Raw genomic sequence first — 17,049 nt, forward strand, 5'->3', positions numbered from 1 at the left:
CTGTATCTGGATGGGAAAAGCAAGGCCAAGCCGGAAAGGACTGCTCTTGGGCCCACGGCCTCAGACTCACCCGCTCCTTTCCTGATAGGTGGGGCCTTTCTTCAACTCCACTTCCAAAATCTCCAGACGCCTACATTGTTCCAAGGGAGGGGGGAGAGAGAGAGGGAGACATGGTCAGCAGACAACGTATCCAGCATACCTGAGCATTCTGATCAGGGTACTCGACAGCGCTGGCTGCTTCGCACCCAGGCCCCGCATTCTCCTGTGGAAAGTGTGCGTCTCAAACCGCCTTTGATCACCTAGCAACGAGATCCTTCTCCTGGGTGCTGAGTATTCACATTTCTGCCTGCCCTGAGATTCACTTTGGGCCCACGCTGATTCTAACAAGGACTTATAAGCCCAAAGAGTCAGCTGGTCCCACCAGTGGCAACAGGCCGTTCGCTAACATGACTCAATAAAAAAACCAAAAGGGGAAATCCTGACTCCATAGAAGTCAATGGGAGTTTTGCAAATAAATCACTGGGGCCAGGATTTCACCCTGGTTCAGTGCACAGGGGAGGCTTTGGCTAGGAACTAAAATTCACAATGATCACTTGACACTAGTAGCTAGTTAGCCTGTTTCCTCCATCGTGGCAAGCCTCAGCGCCCAGGGGAGCAGCTGGAGAAGACACACCCCATTAGCAATGGCAGGAGGCAATACCACCACCTGGAGTCTAGTCTTCCATGAAATTCCTGGACAAACCCCCATCCATCAAGCACTGGGGCGGGGCAGATCTCCTGTGCTACCATCTGACCTGTTGAGGGATTGGGGGGACGACAAAGAGAGAAGGATGAGTGCCCATGGGAGATCCTTTCTGCACTGCACTGCCCGCTCTCCCCACCCACCTTGGGTGTTGCCATTTCACAACAGCAATTGTGTCTGGTATGGCAGGAGCCTGGGGGGAAGAGAGATGTCACACAAAACCACACAACCAAAGACCAAAACCACACAACATAATCTATATGTTTTTAAAGCTCATGTTGGGGCCAATCTCATGATTTGTTGGGGTCAGGCTCATGCTTTTTGGACATTTCGGAAAGGTGATCCTGTGTGGTAAATTGCATATTAACTTCCAGCAAGCAATCTGCTGACAGCTGGAACCACGGTAAGTTCTACACCCCCCTGTGTAAGCAAACCACAGCTATAACACCGAGCCATGGCAGACAGCACTCACCACATCCGAATCCTCATCCTGTTCCTCACACTGGAGATCAGCTGCTTGGCGATCACCTGTCACTTTCAGATCTGCAATCACCCCCTGTAAAACACATACCAGCAATCACCACCAGCAAATAATCATGGGTAGCTTGCGGGAGAGTGTGTTATCAGAATCCGTTGCCACTTGGCAGTGGCCATCCCCCTGTTAGCTGACTGGCTGGTGGGAAAGGTTCACAGTGTGAATTGCCGGTAAAGACAACCAAACGCAGCTCCCATTTCAATTGGGATCAAGTCCAGGGAATCGGATTGCCATTCTCCTGCACTGATGTATTCCCAGGGTAAGTGAATCAGAGCCTGTGCTTAATCACAGTGGCTTGCTAACTTCTTAAACCAGGGTCAACACAGCTACTGCACCCACTAACAACTTCTGGGTTTAATTGTGCCATTTCTCAGGAGTTCTGTGGTGTGAATTCCAAACGCTTCTCACTAACGCTCAGTGCCAAAGCTTTGGGGGAAGGACGGAATGAGCCCACCCTCTCCAACCACTGAACAGTCACCGCCTCCTCTCTGCACTGCGTGGGCCGCAGCAGAACCAGCTCTTCACGTTCTCATGGGCACTGGAAGGGTCATGCTCTACGCACACAATATGCAATGAGGTGGCTGACTCTTGAATTGCATTCTCCCTAATTTAAGAAGTCAGCAAACTGCTGTGATGAAGCACAATTAGCCTGGGAATATATGAAGCCTGCTTGCACACAAATCCAATTTGCCACAAAGTCTTCTGTTATGTAACTGGCAAGCAGTTAAAGGATTTATTCACCTTGCTTGAAATAATTTTTCCTCACCGCTGTGACCCATCTCACCACAACAGATTCTGAATTTGCCAGCCCCATATTAACCTCCAAAAAAGAAACGGCCGAGTCCCGCCGATTTTCTGAAGGGTTTAGTGCTAATCAAATGCAACTTTAAGGGCTTGCCTCATATCCACAAAAACCGGATATGGGGTTCATACCGGTTTTAGGGCCACGGTTTACTCAGCTTCCAGACTTTAATGATTATCCAGGGCCATGTGGTTGGTTGGGACTCTTCCTTGGGACTCCACACACCAGGCCAGGGCCAGATTAATGGCATGGCGGAGGGGTGGCCTGGCCAACCCTGAGTGGTGCTGCGATACCATGGGCCAGGTTGCAACAACCACAGTGGGGGGACCAGGCCCAGCCCCGCAGGAAAGGATCCGCCACCACAGGGTTAATGCAGAGTGGGATGGCTCTCCAACACCCGCCTCCCCACCCTCAGGACTCCGCTCTGCACTAGGCCGGGGGAAGGGCATGTTGGCCTTGGACCGGTCATGGGTTATTCCGGACCTGCCAGGACAAACCAATGCAAACTAGAGCTGAGCTGTCTTACCCAGCCAGAGCTGGGTGTGAGCACGCAAGGGCTCTGCATCCACACATCAGCTTGCCACAGGGAGCCCTAGGACTGACTCACTTCAATTTCTTCATCCTCAGAGCTGGAAAAAGGCTCCCTCAGTCCTGTCTCTCTAAACAAACAGCTACATCCTAGTGCTCGTTTGATACTGGCCTCCATTTGTGTTTCTTAACATAACCCACACTTCCTTCCCATTTATTTAGTTTTAACAACTACTGTATACAGGCAAAGCCCAGATTTATACAACTCAGGACAACAAACCCTGCTCCAAAAAGCCACTCCTGGATGATCACCCAGCACCAGACCCCACCCGGCAGAGAGTTCAGCGATCTGTCTTCCAGCCACAAGGCTGAATTACATCACAGCACAATAGCTCGGAACGCCTTGGTCTCCGCTAGGAGAAGATACTGACTGATGATCCACAAACAAGAAGTCACTGAACACCTCCTATACAGGATTTATTAGTATTTGCCAGATGATTGATCTCCATTACATAACGTATGTTCTCCTTTGTTCACTCTGGAAGTTGTCTCTCCCCACTCAGGAAAGGCCGTAAGTGTCTTCAAAATGCACTGCAGAGCTGGCTGAATTAACCAACAGAGTCACCCAGCACAGTAGTGTAAAATGTTGCCAACTCATTTATTAAATGACTATCCAAAGAGCTCCAACTGCAGGGCACAACCCCGTACAAGGTGACTATTTCTGACCCACAACTCTTCTGGATGGAAGTGCTCTGATCTGACAGATGAAGAGAATGAAAGATGCTCTGGCTTGCGGTGAAGAGCAGGTACAGAATGTCACTACATGGTGTGTAAGAGAGCTGCAAGGACAGCAGAGAGCTCTTTACACAGACTGGTCTCATGCCCCATGCTGTACGTGTGTGTTTAACACACACACACTTATGGAATACATGTTTCAGTAATGCCATCTGAAGTCCTGATTCTGACACACCAAAGTCACTGGGACAACTCCAGCTGACCTAGTCTGGGTGCAGGAGTGAGCCCTTCGTTTGCACAAACGGGCCATTTGAAAAGAGACTACTAGAAACCACGCTGCCTGGTTGCTGCTGAGGCCCCAACTGGGCCCTTGTTTTCCCTTGCAGGGAAGCCTTGCAGCTGTGAGATCAATGGTGCTCCCCTGCAATGCAGGGACTGAGCTGCAGGATCGGGGTAAGGAGGGGAGGGGTTTTGGGATGGGGGTCTGCCGGGGATGGCGAGGGGTGGTAAGGGCCGGAGCAGGGAGGACTAAGAGATGTATTTGGTTACATGAGCCTTCTTGCACCCGCCCGCACTACCCCACCCCACCTGCAGTGGGGACCTGCCCTGCCACCATGGCACCCCACCATGCCCAACCCTGCCCGCCACGCGACCCCACCATGTCCCAACCACAGTGAAGCCCTGCCCTGCCTACCATGCGACCCCACCATGCCCCGCCGTGCCCGCAGTGACACCCTGCCTGCCCTGACACCCTAAGAAGTCCCGCCAAGCCCTGCCCGGCCGCCAGGACACCCACCATGCCACGCCCCACCTGCAGTGATGCCCTGCCCACCATGGCACCCCACCATGTCCGGCCTCGCCCCCATGACACCCCAACATGCCGCACCCTGCCCTGCCACCATGGCACCCCAACATGCCCCGCCCGCAGTAACGCCCCACAATGCTCCGTCATGCCTGATGCCATCGACATCCCACTCAGGCAGACACCCCACATCCTGCACCCGCAGTGACCCCACCCCCGGACATGCAGTGACCCCGTGCCCTGACCCACCCCCACAGTGACACCATGCTCGCTAGCTAGCTCATGAAACTGAAGTAATTTATTTGTAAGCCTTAAAACGGGTAATTGTGAAAACAAGCAACCTCAGACCATTCTGCAGCCTCCTCCTCAGCTTGGTGCCATCTCTCCTTGGGCCACAGTCTGCTCTTAGTGACTGGGAAAAATCCATATAAATTTCACAGGGCGAAGTGAAAGCAGACCCCGATCCTCAACCCCTTTCCCTCCTTCTGGCAGAGTCTGACGCCAGGGATTGTGGGAGTGCGATATGCAAATGGTAAACGAAATACTAGAACAATCACACCAATACAGAAATCAGAATGAAGTCAGCCCTTCAGCAGTGTGTGTCAGAGATCTCTGCGCAGAGCTCCTCTGGTGGAAATGCCCCCTTTTTTCTCCCCTAATCCTCACCATAATGCACTCGCACGCCAGGCGCACTTGTTCCCGCTGAGGTTTGACATCCACAAAAGGCAGGCAGGAAATTGGGACCTGTGGTTCCCCGGGAGAGCTGGGGGTCCATTTCTGTGTCTTGGGCCTGAGACCACAGGTAAAAATATGGCCCCTTAGCCTGCCTGGGCAGGAAGTGAGAATCAGCTCCCAGGCCCTAGAGGTAGCCTGCAGTACCAATGCAAACGGACAGCGGATGAGATGAACGCCCATGCCCCACTGCCCTGGGCAGAGCGGGTCAGAGCACTTCTAGCCTGCCCTGGTGACACACAAACCAAGCAGAGCTCAAAGGAAAATGGAAACATTTGATGCAATATTGGGGCAGATCACCATTGACGACAATTTACACCAGCTGAGGATCTGCCCCATTGGGCCCAGAGCTCCTCTGTCTTGCTAGATGCTGCCCAGGGCCTTCCTTGGCTCATCTAGCCTATAGGTACACAACTGGTGGAATTCGACTTCTGGATTAACACAGCGGGCCTCCGCTCAGCTTCGCCGCTCTCCCTACAGTGCACAAATTCACATTCCGAGATTCCAAGGCCAGAAGGCGCCATTGTGATCATCTCGTCTGACCTCCTGCACAGCACAGGCCAGAGACCTGCCCCACAGTCACACAGCAGATTGTTTAGAAGAATATCCAGTCTGGATTTAGAAAGCACCACAACCCCTGGGAAATTATTTCCATGGTTAATTACGGTCACTGTTCTACATTGATACCTTATTTCCAGTCTGAACTTGTCTGGCTTCAACTTCCAGTCATTGAATTGTGCTGTACATTTCTGTGCTAGACGGAAGAGCCAATTATCAAATATTTGTTCCCCATGCAGGTGCTTATAGACTAGAATCAAGTCACCCCTTCACCTCCTCTTTGCTACGCTCAATAGACCGAGCTCCGCGAGTCTCACTATCAGGCCTGTTTTCAGTGCCCGCGAAGAAGGAACTCCAGCTGCAGGAAGCAAACTTGAGGCCAGACTTTCGTTCATGTTCAAAGGCATTAAAATGAGTGCTGTGACAGGCACTGAAATCCCCCAGCCCCTGGGAATGGGCTGCGACGCAGTTGCTGTGGGAAGCATGATGATGCACGGCCTCCTTGTAAAACTCACAGCCAGGCTGGCATTTCCTTAGCCAGGCTGCCAATCTTTTGTTCCTGAAAGGACACACAGGAGCATAAACCCCTCCCTCACCAGCTTCCAGGCCATCTCTGAATCCACTCTGAAGCACGGGCACCTATCTAGGAGGCTCTTTCTGTGGTTGGTTTAAGAACCTCTCTCAACTGGCTCTATCCTACCTGGCTGCCTCCGGGCAAGGAAGGGGGAACTCAGAACAATTCTCATACCCCTGTAGCACTCTGCTCTAGGCGTCCCTTTGCCCTGCCCCAGTCAGTCACTGAGGAGAGAATCGGAGCCCGCACAGCCGCACGCATGCAGCCCTCTGCGTTAGGGACATGTGTGCCATTGAACTCCATGGTTTCAGTTCTTCAGCCCGCTCGTTACTCTTGCACAATCCTCCAACAGTCCTAGGAACTAACACTGACCCCCAACTCCCATTACTTTTACTTACTGGAGTCATTTGAATTGGGAGTGCAACATACCTTCTTTGTGTGTCTATAAAAAGCACCGTCCAAGACTAACCCTGGGATCTCCAGCCAGACAAGCAGGAGACTCTGCAGCCTGACGGCTGTAGCTGACTGAGACATGCTTTGTGGGCCAGCCGCTAGAAGGGGACACCGCGCATACCCCCACATTCTCCTCGTACTCGGGGGCTAGATTCAAATTGCTCGCTCGCGACCACACGCTAAGAGACAATGGTGTTTCCAATTCATTCTGCTGCTCTAAGTCTCATGAATGGGTCAGTTTCTTGACATGGCTACGCAAACCACTGAGCCTCAAGAGAATTACTCAGAACCACGGCTCCTGGACAGGGCTCCCAGCCACAGAGAGCAAGAGGACCAAAGGTTTGCTACAAATGCATTTGGCTCAAGAGGATCCCAAACGGCTTTTGCTTGTGTGACTGCAGTTTGCTTTTCTACCCAATGTTGGGGAAAAGCAACCTCCAGTGACCGAGGGGAGCAATCCAGAGCCTCTGTAAGGCCCCACACCAACATCTTTTGTGTGAGAGACGGGCTGTGGACTGAGCCGCACACTCCTGCGCTGGGGGTGGGGGTGTGGGAGCATCTATAGGGCAGGAAACAGGGGCAGGAAGATGGCAGTGGAAGTAAAATCTGTTTGGTAGGAGATCTGTGGCTGCTTGAGGAGGGTGGAAATGTAGACTCCATGAAAACCAGCCAAGTCTATTTCAATTCAACAGTATTGGTCCAATGCGTCAGTGTGTTCTAGGACTTACATTGATCATAGCTTTGGGGCTTTCATGGCAATTCTGAATTCAGAGAGGCCCCAGAGAGTTAAAAGATTCACTTGTCTAACTGTACTGCAAGCCTTAGCATGTCCATTAATTACACGCAGAGCAGAACCCAGGCCAGCCAATATCCAGGTGACGGAGAGAGGCGGAATTCAGTCATTTACGCTTTTGTGGAGGGATATTCCGGATGAATTCTCCTGGCACTCCACTTGTGTACACAATCCCTGAGCATGAGGCAGCATTGGCCGAGACTCTCACACAGGGAAGAGCACCTTATGTGGATGTGTTCACGGATAAATGCTCCTTGACCTAGCCCAATAGCACATGATTCATCAGCAGTATCTAAACCCTAACCAAGGATCCGGCACAAGGAGACGCTGATTGAACAGTGGGAAAGGCTTTCTGCTAGCAAGCGTTAGTCTAGCTTTCATGTGCTCCCCAAGTTCTCAGTTACAGCCCTCTGCCGGCTTTTTGTCTCCTAATTATCATCTGAAGTCACAGTCAGTAACATGAATAAAATGTGGTTTTATGTAGAAAGCTTCCCCCTGCTGGAACCAAATCTCACACGCGCAGACAGCATTCCTGAAACCTCACGAAGAGCCGTGCCACAGCCTGAATGATTTGGGGTGGGACCCGTCAAACCAGCTGCCCCGACACGCACCAGTCAAACCACACCAAAGCAAACACAGCTTTGAAGACACCAATGCTGGCTGGTGTTCACAGATTCATACAATCATAGATTCCAGGGCCAGAGGGACTACTGTGATCATCTAGTCAGACCTCCTGTACAGCCCAGGGCACAGAACTTCCCCAAAACAATTCCTACAGCAGATCCTTTAGAAAAACATCCAATCTTGATTTTAAAATGGTCAGTGATGGAGAATCCACCGTGACCCTTGGTAAGCTGTTCCAGTGGTTAATTACTCACACTGTTAAAAATGTACACCTTATTTCCAGTCTGAATTTAGCTAGCTTCAACTTCTAGCCATTATCTCTTACACTTTTCACTGCTAGATGGAAGAGCCCATTATGAAATATTTCTTCCCCTGCAGGTACTTACAGACTGGAATCAAGTCGCCTAAACTAAAGAGATTGCGCTCCATGAGCCTATCACTATCAGGCAGGTTTCCTAATCCTTTAATCATCCTCTTGGCTCTTCTCTGAACCTCTCCAATTTATCAACATCTTTCTTGAACGGTGGGCACCAGCACTGGACACAGGATGCCAGCAGCAGCTGCACCAGTGCCAAATACAGAAATAAAATAAACTCTCTCCTCCTACTTGAGATTGCCCCGTTCATGCATCCACGGCTCACATCAGTTCTTTTGCCCACTCCATCCCACTGGGAACTCATGTTCAGCTGATTATCCACTGTAACTTCCAAATCTTTCTCAAAGTCACTGCATCCCAGGACAGAGTCCCCCACCCAGTAAATATGGCCTATGTTCTTTGTTCCTAGATGTACACATTTACATTTAGCCAGATTAAAATGCACATTGTTTACTTGAGCCCAGTTTACCAAGCACTTCAGATTGCTCGGAACCAGGAAACGTCTGACTGGTGCAGCACCATGACTGCAGGAGCGCTGATATGCCGGTCACCTCGATTTCGAGGACGTCGACAATTCTAGTTTGCACTCGTGGGTCGTTGCATGACTCCACACACCACTTCGGGAGAACAACAGAGCCGTTTGTCCACTTGTCTTGATTGAGTTGCCCATTGTTTCTGGGCCTGGTGCTTCCAGCTGCTCCATGTAATTCTTCTCGAAGTCCCCACCACGCCCACTTAAGGCGCAGAACCCTGCAATGTGATCACTTGCCAGCTCCTCACAGGGTGAGTCAGAAACGTTCGCTTTGCTTGGGGACATGATTCCCAAGTCATTTACTTGATCTAGTTTCTGCCTGAATTAAATTCAATTGAGTAAAACTATTTTCCTTTTTTTAAACTGAATTGTAATTAATGTGTTTCAGCTTCATGAATGCCCACCTAGCTGCCATACAGACAGGGACTACAAATCAACAGAACAGAAATCCGCATCCTTCCTCAGATTCACTGAGAAGCAAATCAACCTTCAACTTTCCCCCAGCTCCTCAGAAGCAATAAGCCCATTGGAGATACTATATATTCAGTGCCTAGTTCACTGGCACCAACCCCAGAGAGCCTGGCAGCCGAAGGAGGAATGTCACCCGGGTTTGATCTCAGTGGGAGGCACAAAGCATACCACAAATACAAGGGTTGCTAGACCCATAAATTAAACTGGCGTTTGGAAATTCGCTTGAAGATGAAAAGTGTTAGTTATTTCCACTTCATCTGTCACTCTGGATGAGACACCGGAATAATATTTGGATTCACTTAAACAGTCTCTGTAAAAACAAACTTCAACAGAGGCAATGCTAATAAAAAGAGAAGTAATCCCCTAGTGCCCAGCCACTCTGAGAACCAGCGGGAAGGCACTGATCTAGAATGCTTTCCTCATGATGGTTTAGGTAATGATCACACTGCTTTGTGAGCTGCTTCAGGGGACGTATCTGCCTCATCCTTCCTGGTCAAAGACAGTCAGATTAATGTTCTTTACATTTTTGCACTTTTGACTCCAAATCAATCATCTATTACTAAACACCCTGCCTGAAGTTTCTGCTCAGGGTTTCTCCTCCAAACGGCTGCTCATTGGGAGCATTCTGCAAACGAAGGCAGGAGAATCATATTCCAGGCAACATTTAAACAGAGGCTGCTTAGCCAGGGTGGTATCTTTCCCCAGTTTCACTAAATCAGAAAGTCTTCCCAGATTGGAGTCCTTGCTAACACAGAGTTATGAGGGAGAAGATATGGCCCCTTAATGTTCATAAACCATTAGAACTTACTAACAGTAAGCCCCCCACTATGCTAACTCAGGAATTCATCATTAAATTTCTGGCAGTGTCCATAACAATGGGACACGTCCCTGGCTCAATTCCATATGAAAAGATAGGCCATACTTACATGATGGGGGACTCTTTCATAGAATCATAGAATATCAGGGTTGGAAGGGACCCCAGAAGGTCATCTAGTCCAACCCCCTGCTCGAAGCAGGACCAATTCCCAGTTAAATCATCCCAGCCAGGGCTTTGTCAAGCCTGACCTTAAAAACCTCTAAGGAAGGAGATTCTACCACCTCCCTAGGTAACGCATTCCAGTGTTTCACCACCCTCTTAGTGAAAAAGTTTTTCCTAATATCCAATCTAAACCTCCCCCACTGCAACTTGAGACCATTACTCCTCGTTCTGTCATCTGCTACCATTGAGAACAGTCTAGATCCATCCTCTTTGGAACCCCCTTTCAGGTAGTTGAAAGCAGCTATCAAATCCCCCCTCATTCTTCTCTTCTGCAGGCTAAACAATCCCAGCCCCCTCAGCCTCTCCTCATAACTCATGTGTTCCAGTCCCCTAATCATTTTTGTTGCCCTTCGCTGGACTCTCTCCAATTTATCCACATCCTTCTTGTAGTGTGGGGCCCAAAACTGGACACAGTACTCCAGATGAGGCCTCACCAATGTCGAATAGAGGGGAACGATCACGTCCCTCGATCTGCTCGCTATGCCCCTACTTATACAAAATCATGAGTTCCCAGGAAAAAGATTTGGGGGTCATGGTGGATAATCAGCTGAACAGGAGCTCCCAGTGTGATGCCGTGGCCAAAAGAGCTAATGCAAACCTGGGATACATAAACAGGGGAATCTTGGGTAGGAGCAGAGAGGTTGTTTTACCTCAATATTTGGCACTGCTGCGACCGCTGCTGGAATCCTGTGCCCAGTTCTGCTGCCCACCATTCAAGAAGGATGTTGAAAAATTGGAGAGGGGTCAGAGAAGAGCCATAAGAATGATTGAAGGATTAGAAAACCTGCCTCATAGTGATTGTGCTCACTGAGTCTATCTATGGAGCTTAACGACGAGAAAGCTGAGGGGTGACTATAAGTATCTCCGTGGGGAACAAATGTTTAATAGCTGGCTCTCCAGTCTAGCAGAGAAAGCTCTAACACAATTCAATGGCTGGGAGCTGAAGCTAGACAAATTCAAAATGGGGAAAAAAGCATAATTTTGTAACAGTGAATAATTAGCCATTGGAACAATTTACCAAGGGGTATGCAGGATTCTCCATCACTGAACACTTTTAAGTCAACATCGGCTGCTTTTCTACCAGCTCTGCTCTAGGAATTTCTTTGGGGCAGGTCTCTGGCCTGTGCTGTACAGGAGGTCAGACTGGATGAGCACAATGGTCCCTTCCGGCCTTGGCGTCTACGAAAGGCATGCACACCAGTAGCTACACCAGGGTGTGCATCCTGCCACTGCTGCGTACAACTGCAGAGCATCCCTGCTGTAATCCATGTATGCAACAAGGCGGGTTATGTCTCCCACTGAGAAGCGCTACACAAATTCTTCCAGCTTAGGGTATGTCTACACTACAAAATTAAGTCAACTTAAGTTAAGTACCGCCACTGCAGGAATTACTGTCGTTTTTCATGTCCACACTACCCTCCTTCTCTCCGTGGTGTGTCCCCTCACCAGGAGCACTTCCACCCACTGAAGTGAGGCACTGACAGCTGGCGGCCTCTACCCCACCCCCCGCCCAAGCTGTCAGCCCCATGGCGGGGGAGGGGCTACTCCAGCTCTGAACCCCACGCGGGGTTGACAGCCAACAGGTGATGTAAGTAACGCAGTGTCTACATGGACACTGCATCACCATGACTGCACCACCCGAAACGCTAGGCCGCTCGCGGAGGTGGAGTTATTAGCTCAGTGTGCTGGGCAACGTACATCTGCGGGAGCAACGCTGTAGCATAGAAAGGTACAGAGTCAGGCCAAGGTAAGCTGCCTTGCGTCGACCAAACGCTGTAGTGTAGACCAGGCCTTAGCCTGGGACCTGTGTCCCAAGCAGCCTACACTATGGAAATGCTCCCCCGACTGCATGGTGAGGCCACAAAAAGAGTTAAACAGGCATTTGCCCAGTGCATCTCCCCACTCCCACTGGTGACCCAGAAGGAATTCTTTTTGCTAGTTATTGAATAATAAAATAACTAACGCCCAATTGTCCGACTGCACCATTCCCGTCTAGTGGGATTTAGCCCTGGATTGTCAGCATCCCTATGGGAGTCAGGCACCTAAGTTACACAGACTGTCAGACCAGATGAGCAGAATGGCTCTTCTGACCCTAAATCTGTGACACACACCTTCTGCTGGGGGTGCACGGAGGAGCTGGGTATACCATGGGGATTTTCCCAGGCCTCTAGGAGGCTCGTCCAGAACTCAAATCCCGGGTGGGTGTGGGGATGGGTATTAAGGTGGCTTTGAGACACCTTTGTCCGTGCTTGATCCTGGGTTGCTCCAAGGGCTGGAGAAGCCCTGGGGTGACTTAGATAGCCCTTGGGCCCTGTCTGCTTTAGGGCAGTCTCTGTGGGCTGCCTCAGGTATCCAGGCCAGGGTGCTACAGCCCACCAGAGCACGCCCCCAACACCAGAACTCAGGAGAGTGCCTGGAGGGCATCCTTCCAGCTGCTTCTGCAGTGCTTGCATTGGGAGAATCCTCCTACAGCCAGCTACAGGGGCTTTAGGGCCCCTTGGCACCTCTCCAGCCCATACGCCTGGTGTACAGGGGCCAGAATAGGGGTGAGCATCTCACCCGGTGAATCTCACTACCTTAGGCTTCCTTTGAAAATCCCATCCCATAGCATTCTGCAGCTGGGACAGCGCCATGAATCTGAACCGGGGCAGGTTTCCTGTGAATGGCATCCCTCGGCATCTCCCGCCAGCACTGCCAACCCTCACTGAGGCCAGTGGCTGGGAAATGTCAGTCAGCAACTCCAGTGACAGTTGCTGGGGAGACGCACCATGTGTTTGTATGAACACCCCTCTGAATCCTGCACTCTCCATCAGCATAAAGCTTTCTCCCCACAGCACTGCAGGCCAGCTCAGGGGAGGGACAGTTCCTGGTCATTTAGGAGAAATTCATGAGCATCCGCTTTCTCTTGCACGCTGTTTTTCCGCTCTAGAACCTTTGTTTTCCGAATTGATCATGCTTTTGCACCAAACAAGCAAACACCTGCCACCTACCAGGAATGCTGGGTTCAAGGCTCTTACTAAAATGTGAAAGATTAACTTCCCCACTCCACCAGTAACCTGAGAACAAGCAGGCTGACCAATAATTATTAACCGTTCTGGTTCCCTAGGGAACTTTTAGTGACCTCCCTCCCCCAGTTAAGTCCCTTAGGTCTGAACTGGAGCAATTATAGTCACCAATTCAAATATTTTTTAAACTTAGAAACGAGGGAACTTTGTGATTCTATGATTTGTGAGACCAGTAAATTTAAAAACAAACAATCATAGTTTTTCTTAGCATATGTTGTTCCTGTACAATTGGGTTCTGGGTGAAAGGAGTTCAGTCTAAGACAAAATTCTAACTGCAAGCACGACTGGTTGTTAGAAACAACGGGGCTCTGTTCTCATGGTAATATTCCACGTAGGTTTAAAAGAGTTCTGTTTACAACATTGTATAACCCTGTTAAAATGTGATCAGTTTTAAAACCATGTCTCCACTAATCACCTGCTCTCCTTGCTTGTCTACGGATTTGCAACTATCTTGGCAAATAGTCAAATATCTGCTAACAAAGATAGACTTTGGTGCCATTAACATTTTCCAGCTAACACACAATATTTTATCAGCCAAGCCAACAGGCAGCGAAGGAGACAAGTATTTTTAGAAGAGCGCAGATTCAAACGGCTCTTCACAATTGAGCCTGCACTTATTCTGTCAGGGACTTGGAAAGGATAACAGAGCTGTGCTGGGTGCTGCGGAAAGAGCGCACCCCCGCTGCATCCCACCCTCTAGCTTACACTCCATGCCGCATGCTTTTGCTCCCATTCTTGGCAAGGATACGCAAACTTTGCCAGTGTAAACGATTTCTGAGAAATGCACATCCATGTTCCCCCATGAGTGTTCACTAGGACATTGCCACAGCCTCCGTTCAATCTAAAGCCCTTTTGACCCCCAAATCTAGGCAAAGCCCCACCAATGAGGACCACATCTGGGACAAGTTTCAGGCTTTTTGCTGTAGTCCTGTTAAAAAAAAGGAATTAAGCAACCAAACAATCAAGTTACACCCCGCCTCTCTCTCTCTCACACACACACACGCCCACTCTCTCCCTGTCCATTTTCTACTCCTGATTTAATTGGAACCAGTGATTTTGGGCTGTGGAGGACTTACCTGGTATTTATCTGGATCAGCTCCTCCAGCCTGACCCACAAAGAGCCCAGACCCATCCTCCAGTTCCATCTCATCGGGAGAACGCTCAAAGCGAACCCGGCGAAACTCCTCACAGTTCAGGTACAGAACCACCTCGTCATCCTCCACGCTGATGGCAAAGCGAGTCCACTCGTTCGCCAGGGAAGGCACAGAGAAAGTTGCAGCTGCATACGAGCTCTCGGAGCCCGGCTCCGTGTAGTAGAAGATGATCTGTTGCTTCCTGTCCTGCACGGTGGAGAGCTTCACTCCAACGTAGATGACCGTCTGCGAGGCATCTGTGATGGCAAAGAGCATGCCAGCCTTGTCGGTCGTGGGCTGAACGTGGAAAAGGAGCGAGAAGTCTCTGTAAAAGGGGCTAGGAAGATGGTACCGGGCCACTTGACCGGTGTTGGCATCCGGCCCGAAGACATAGGCAAGAGTGTTGTCGGGGCCAATGACTTTGGTTATTTGCTCCGGTGGGGGATCTCCAATCAGCTGCAAAAGACTCACTTCTGTGCTGAAATGTTCTGTAAGAGAAGAAAACAGAGACGTCAAAAGCAAGCACATCCTGGTTGAATGCAACAGCGGGACAGGCCCCCTCAGAGCCTCGGCTGGGAAGATGTCAATGCCGAGTGCACCAGAACTACAGGCCTCTACTGCCCACAAATGCCACCCGCAAGAGATCACCTTGTATGCTGAGGCCAACAGGGCTCCGTGCAGACACACAGATTGAACATGCGTATGCCGCTGCCAGGGTAGGGCAGACGTTTCGGACGATTGGAGCAGAGCACGACTGCTCCGGTGCTAACCGGTCACATCAGGAATAATGCTAGTTCCTAGGCTCTCCTTCCTCGCTGCAGTCTGCACTGCTCCAAGGCACCAGGGCTGGGAGTTACGGAGATGCCCGGCACTGTATTAGCTGATTGGCCAGAACGCTGGGCGAGTATTTTAAAACTGCTGCTGTTCTTCTGAAGGTGTAACATAGCGACTGTGGCTGTAGGCTGAAAGGTTCACACTCCCATCTCTGCTCATTCGGTTCCGACATAAACTGAATTAACCCTGGCGGGTCCTGTAGCTGGTTAGCCTGGACTTTTTAAACACTCTCTTTCTTGGGTAAGGTTTTACTCTGGTGCCCTGGTGTTAGTGGCTGGATAAATCTGATCTGAACTGGGGGCACTGGGTGTGTAAGTAAGGCCATCTGACAATGAGGCGGTACTTGGGGCTAGCTAGACAGGCAGAATCACTGAGTTCTCTCCCAAAGACGAAGACAGTCAGCGAGGCAAACTATGTTTATATGGCCCCCTTTCTGATCCCATTCCCTTATTTCCACCCCCAGAGGAAACTCTCCTACATGCCTTCACTGGGGTGGGAAATACCACCTCTGGAACAGAAACAAGAAGCCAATCGCATCAGGAGTAAATGGGTTATCGAAGCAAACAAGGGGGATGCATTTTGTGTTTCCATGCCTAGGGTCCGAGACAAGCGAACCCTGCTGTAGCAGACCATTAACAGCAGTTATTCAGAGCCACAATTATTAGGAGCTTCGCAGGCAGACATGTGAGGTCCAAGGAGTGTGTTACATTTTGAGAGCCCCGTTCAAACGCTGCACACAAAATTTGCTCTGCTGAATCAGGGCTTAAATTAACTGGGTAAACTTTTTGTTCCCACAACAAAAGAAAGTACAGTATGTTACATAAAAACCAGAAGTGAGGGCTCACATCCCCTTTGGTACAGACAGGCAGCGCTGGTGTGGTTCAGCCAAGGTTTTTAATTAAAGGCTTTATCTGGGATCTCCTTCTTGTTCTGTCCCACATTACTGAAGGTGGCTGGTAGCTTCAGATAATGGGAGTTGGATATGAGCTGTTACACGTTCGGGTCACCAGCTGTCCAGTGTCTCTCCTGACCTCAGAGGAGATGGAGTGGGCGATAGAAGCAACCAACACACTAGACACTGAGTCCAGGAGAGAGAGGCTGCAATTCTCGTCCAAGCAGGGCCGGGAGGAAGTGCCAGCTGTGAGCGAGGTAGCAGTCAGAGCATGACCGCCCGAGGGATTCATACAGGAAGGCGCTCCTGCTTGTGACAGACAACAGAAGCTTATTCTCCAGCTACCCTTGCCAAACTTGGCCCAGCAAGTCCAGTAACACCTGTCTACCCCTGACTTTCCCATTTCCTTCCTCTGTTTGTAGTTTAGTTCCCACACAGGACAATGAGGACGGTTTCCAATGGAAATGCCACAGCACAGCCAAGGGAGAGATGGAAGCAGGCAGCATGTAGAGATGGAATTCATACGAATGACAAACGCGTCTCCTTTCTCTGTACAGTTCGAGGCTTGGAGTGTCAGCCGGCACATACATCAATATTACTAATTATTTTTCCTTATAGCAACCAATAGCTACAGTTCACACAAATTACACAAGAAAATAGAGCGGAGTCCAAGGAACACCTGCGGCCATCACTATCCCGGAAACGCTGCCCTTCTCCAGCAGCCCAGGGTTTTAATCAGCAGAGGGGATTATCGTCAAGGGGAGAAGGGAATGTGTGCGCGTGGGACCCAGGGAGTGATAGGTTTCTCTGTTCCCTGTCAGATTCCCCC

General features: G+C 50.2%; 1 protein-coding gene across 3 annotated transcripts in view; it reads right to left on the reverse strand.

Annotated features, from left to right (window-relative positions):
- Positions 1-17,049, reverse strand: part of COL18A1 (collagen type XVIII alpha 1 chain) — a 219,512-nt gene that overhangs the window by 32,242 nt on the left and 170,221 nt on the right. For all 3 annotated transcript variants that reach the window (XM_084642695.1, XM_084642694.1, XM_084642693.1), the window contains 3 exons: positions 14,438-14,982; positions 1,215-1,298; positions 71-130 (listed from right to left, as the gene is read on the reverse strand). In XM_084642695.1, coding sequence (XP_084498821.1) covers positions 71-130; positions 1,215-1,298; positions 14,438-14,982 — 689 coding nt within the window. The remainder of the gene's footprint in view (positions 1-70; positions 131-1,214; positions 1,299-14,437; positions 14,983-17,049) is intronic.

Source organism: Lepidochelys olivacea (genome assembly GCF_965140295.1).
Source record: "Lepidochelys olivacea isolate rLepOli2 genome assembly, chromosome: 11".
Lineage (NCBI taxonomy): Eukaryota > Metazoa > Chordata > Testudines > Cheloniidae > Lepidochelys > Lepidochelys olivacea.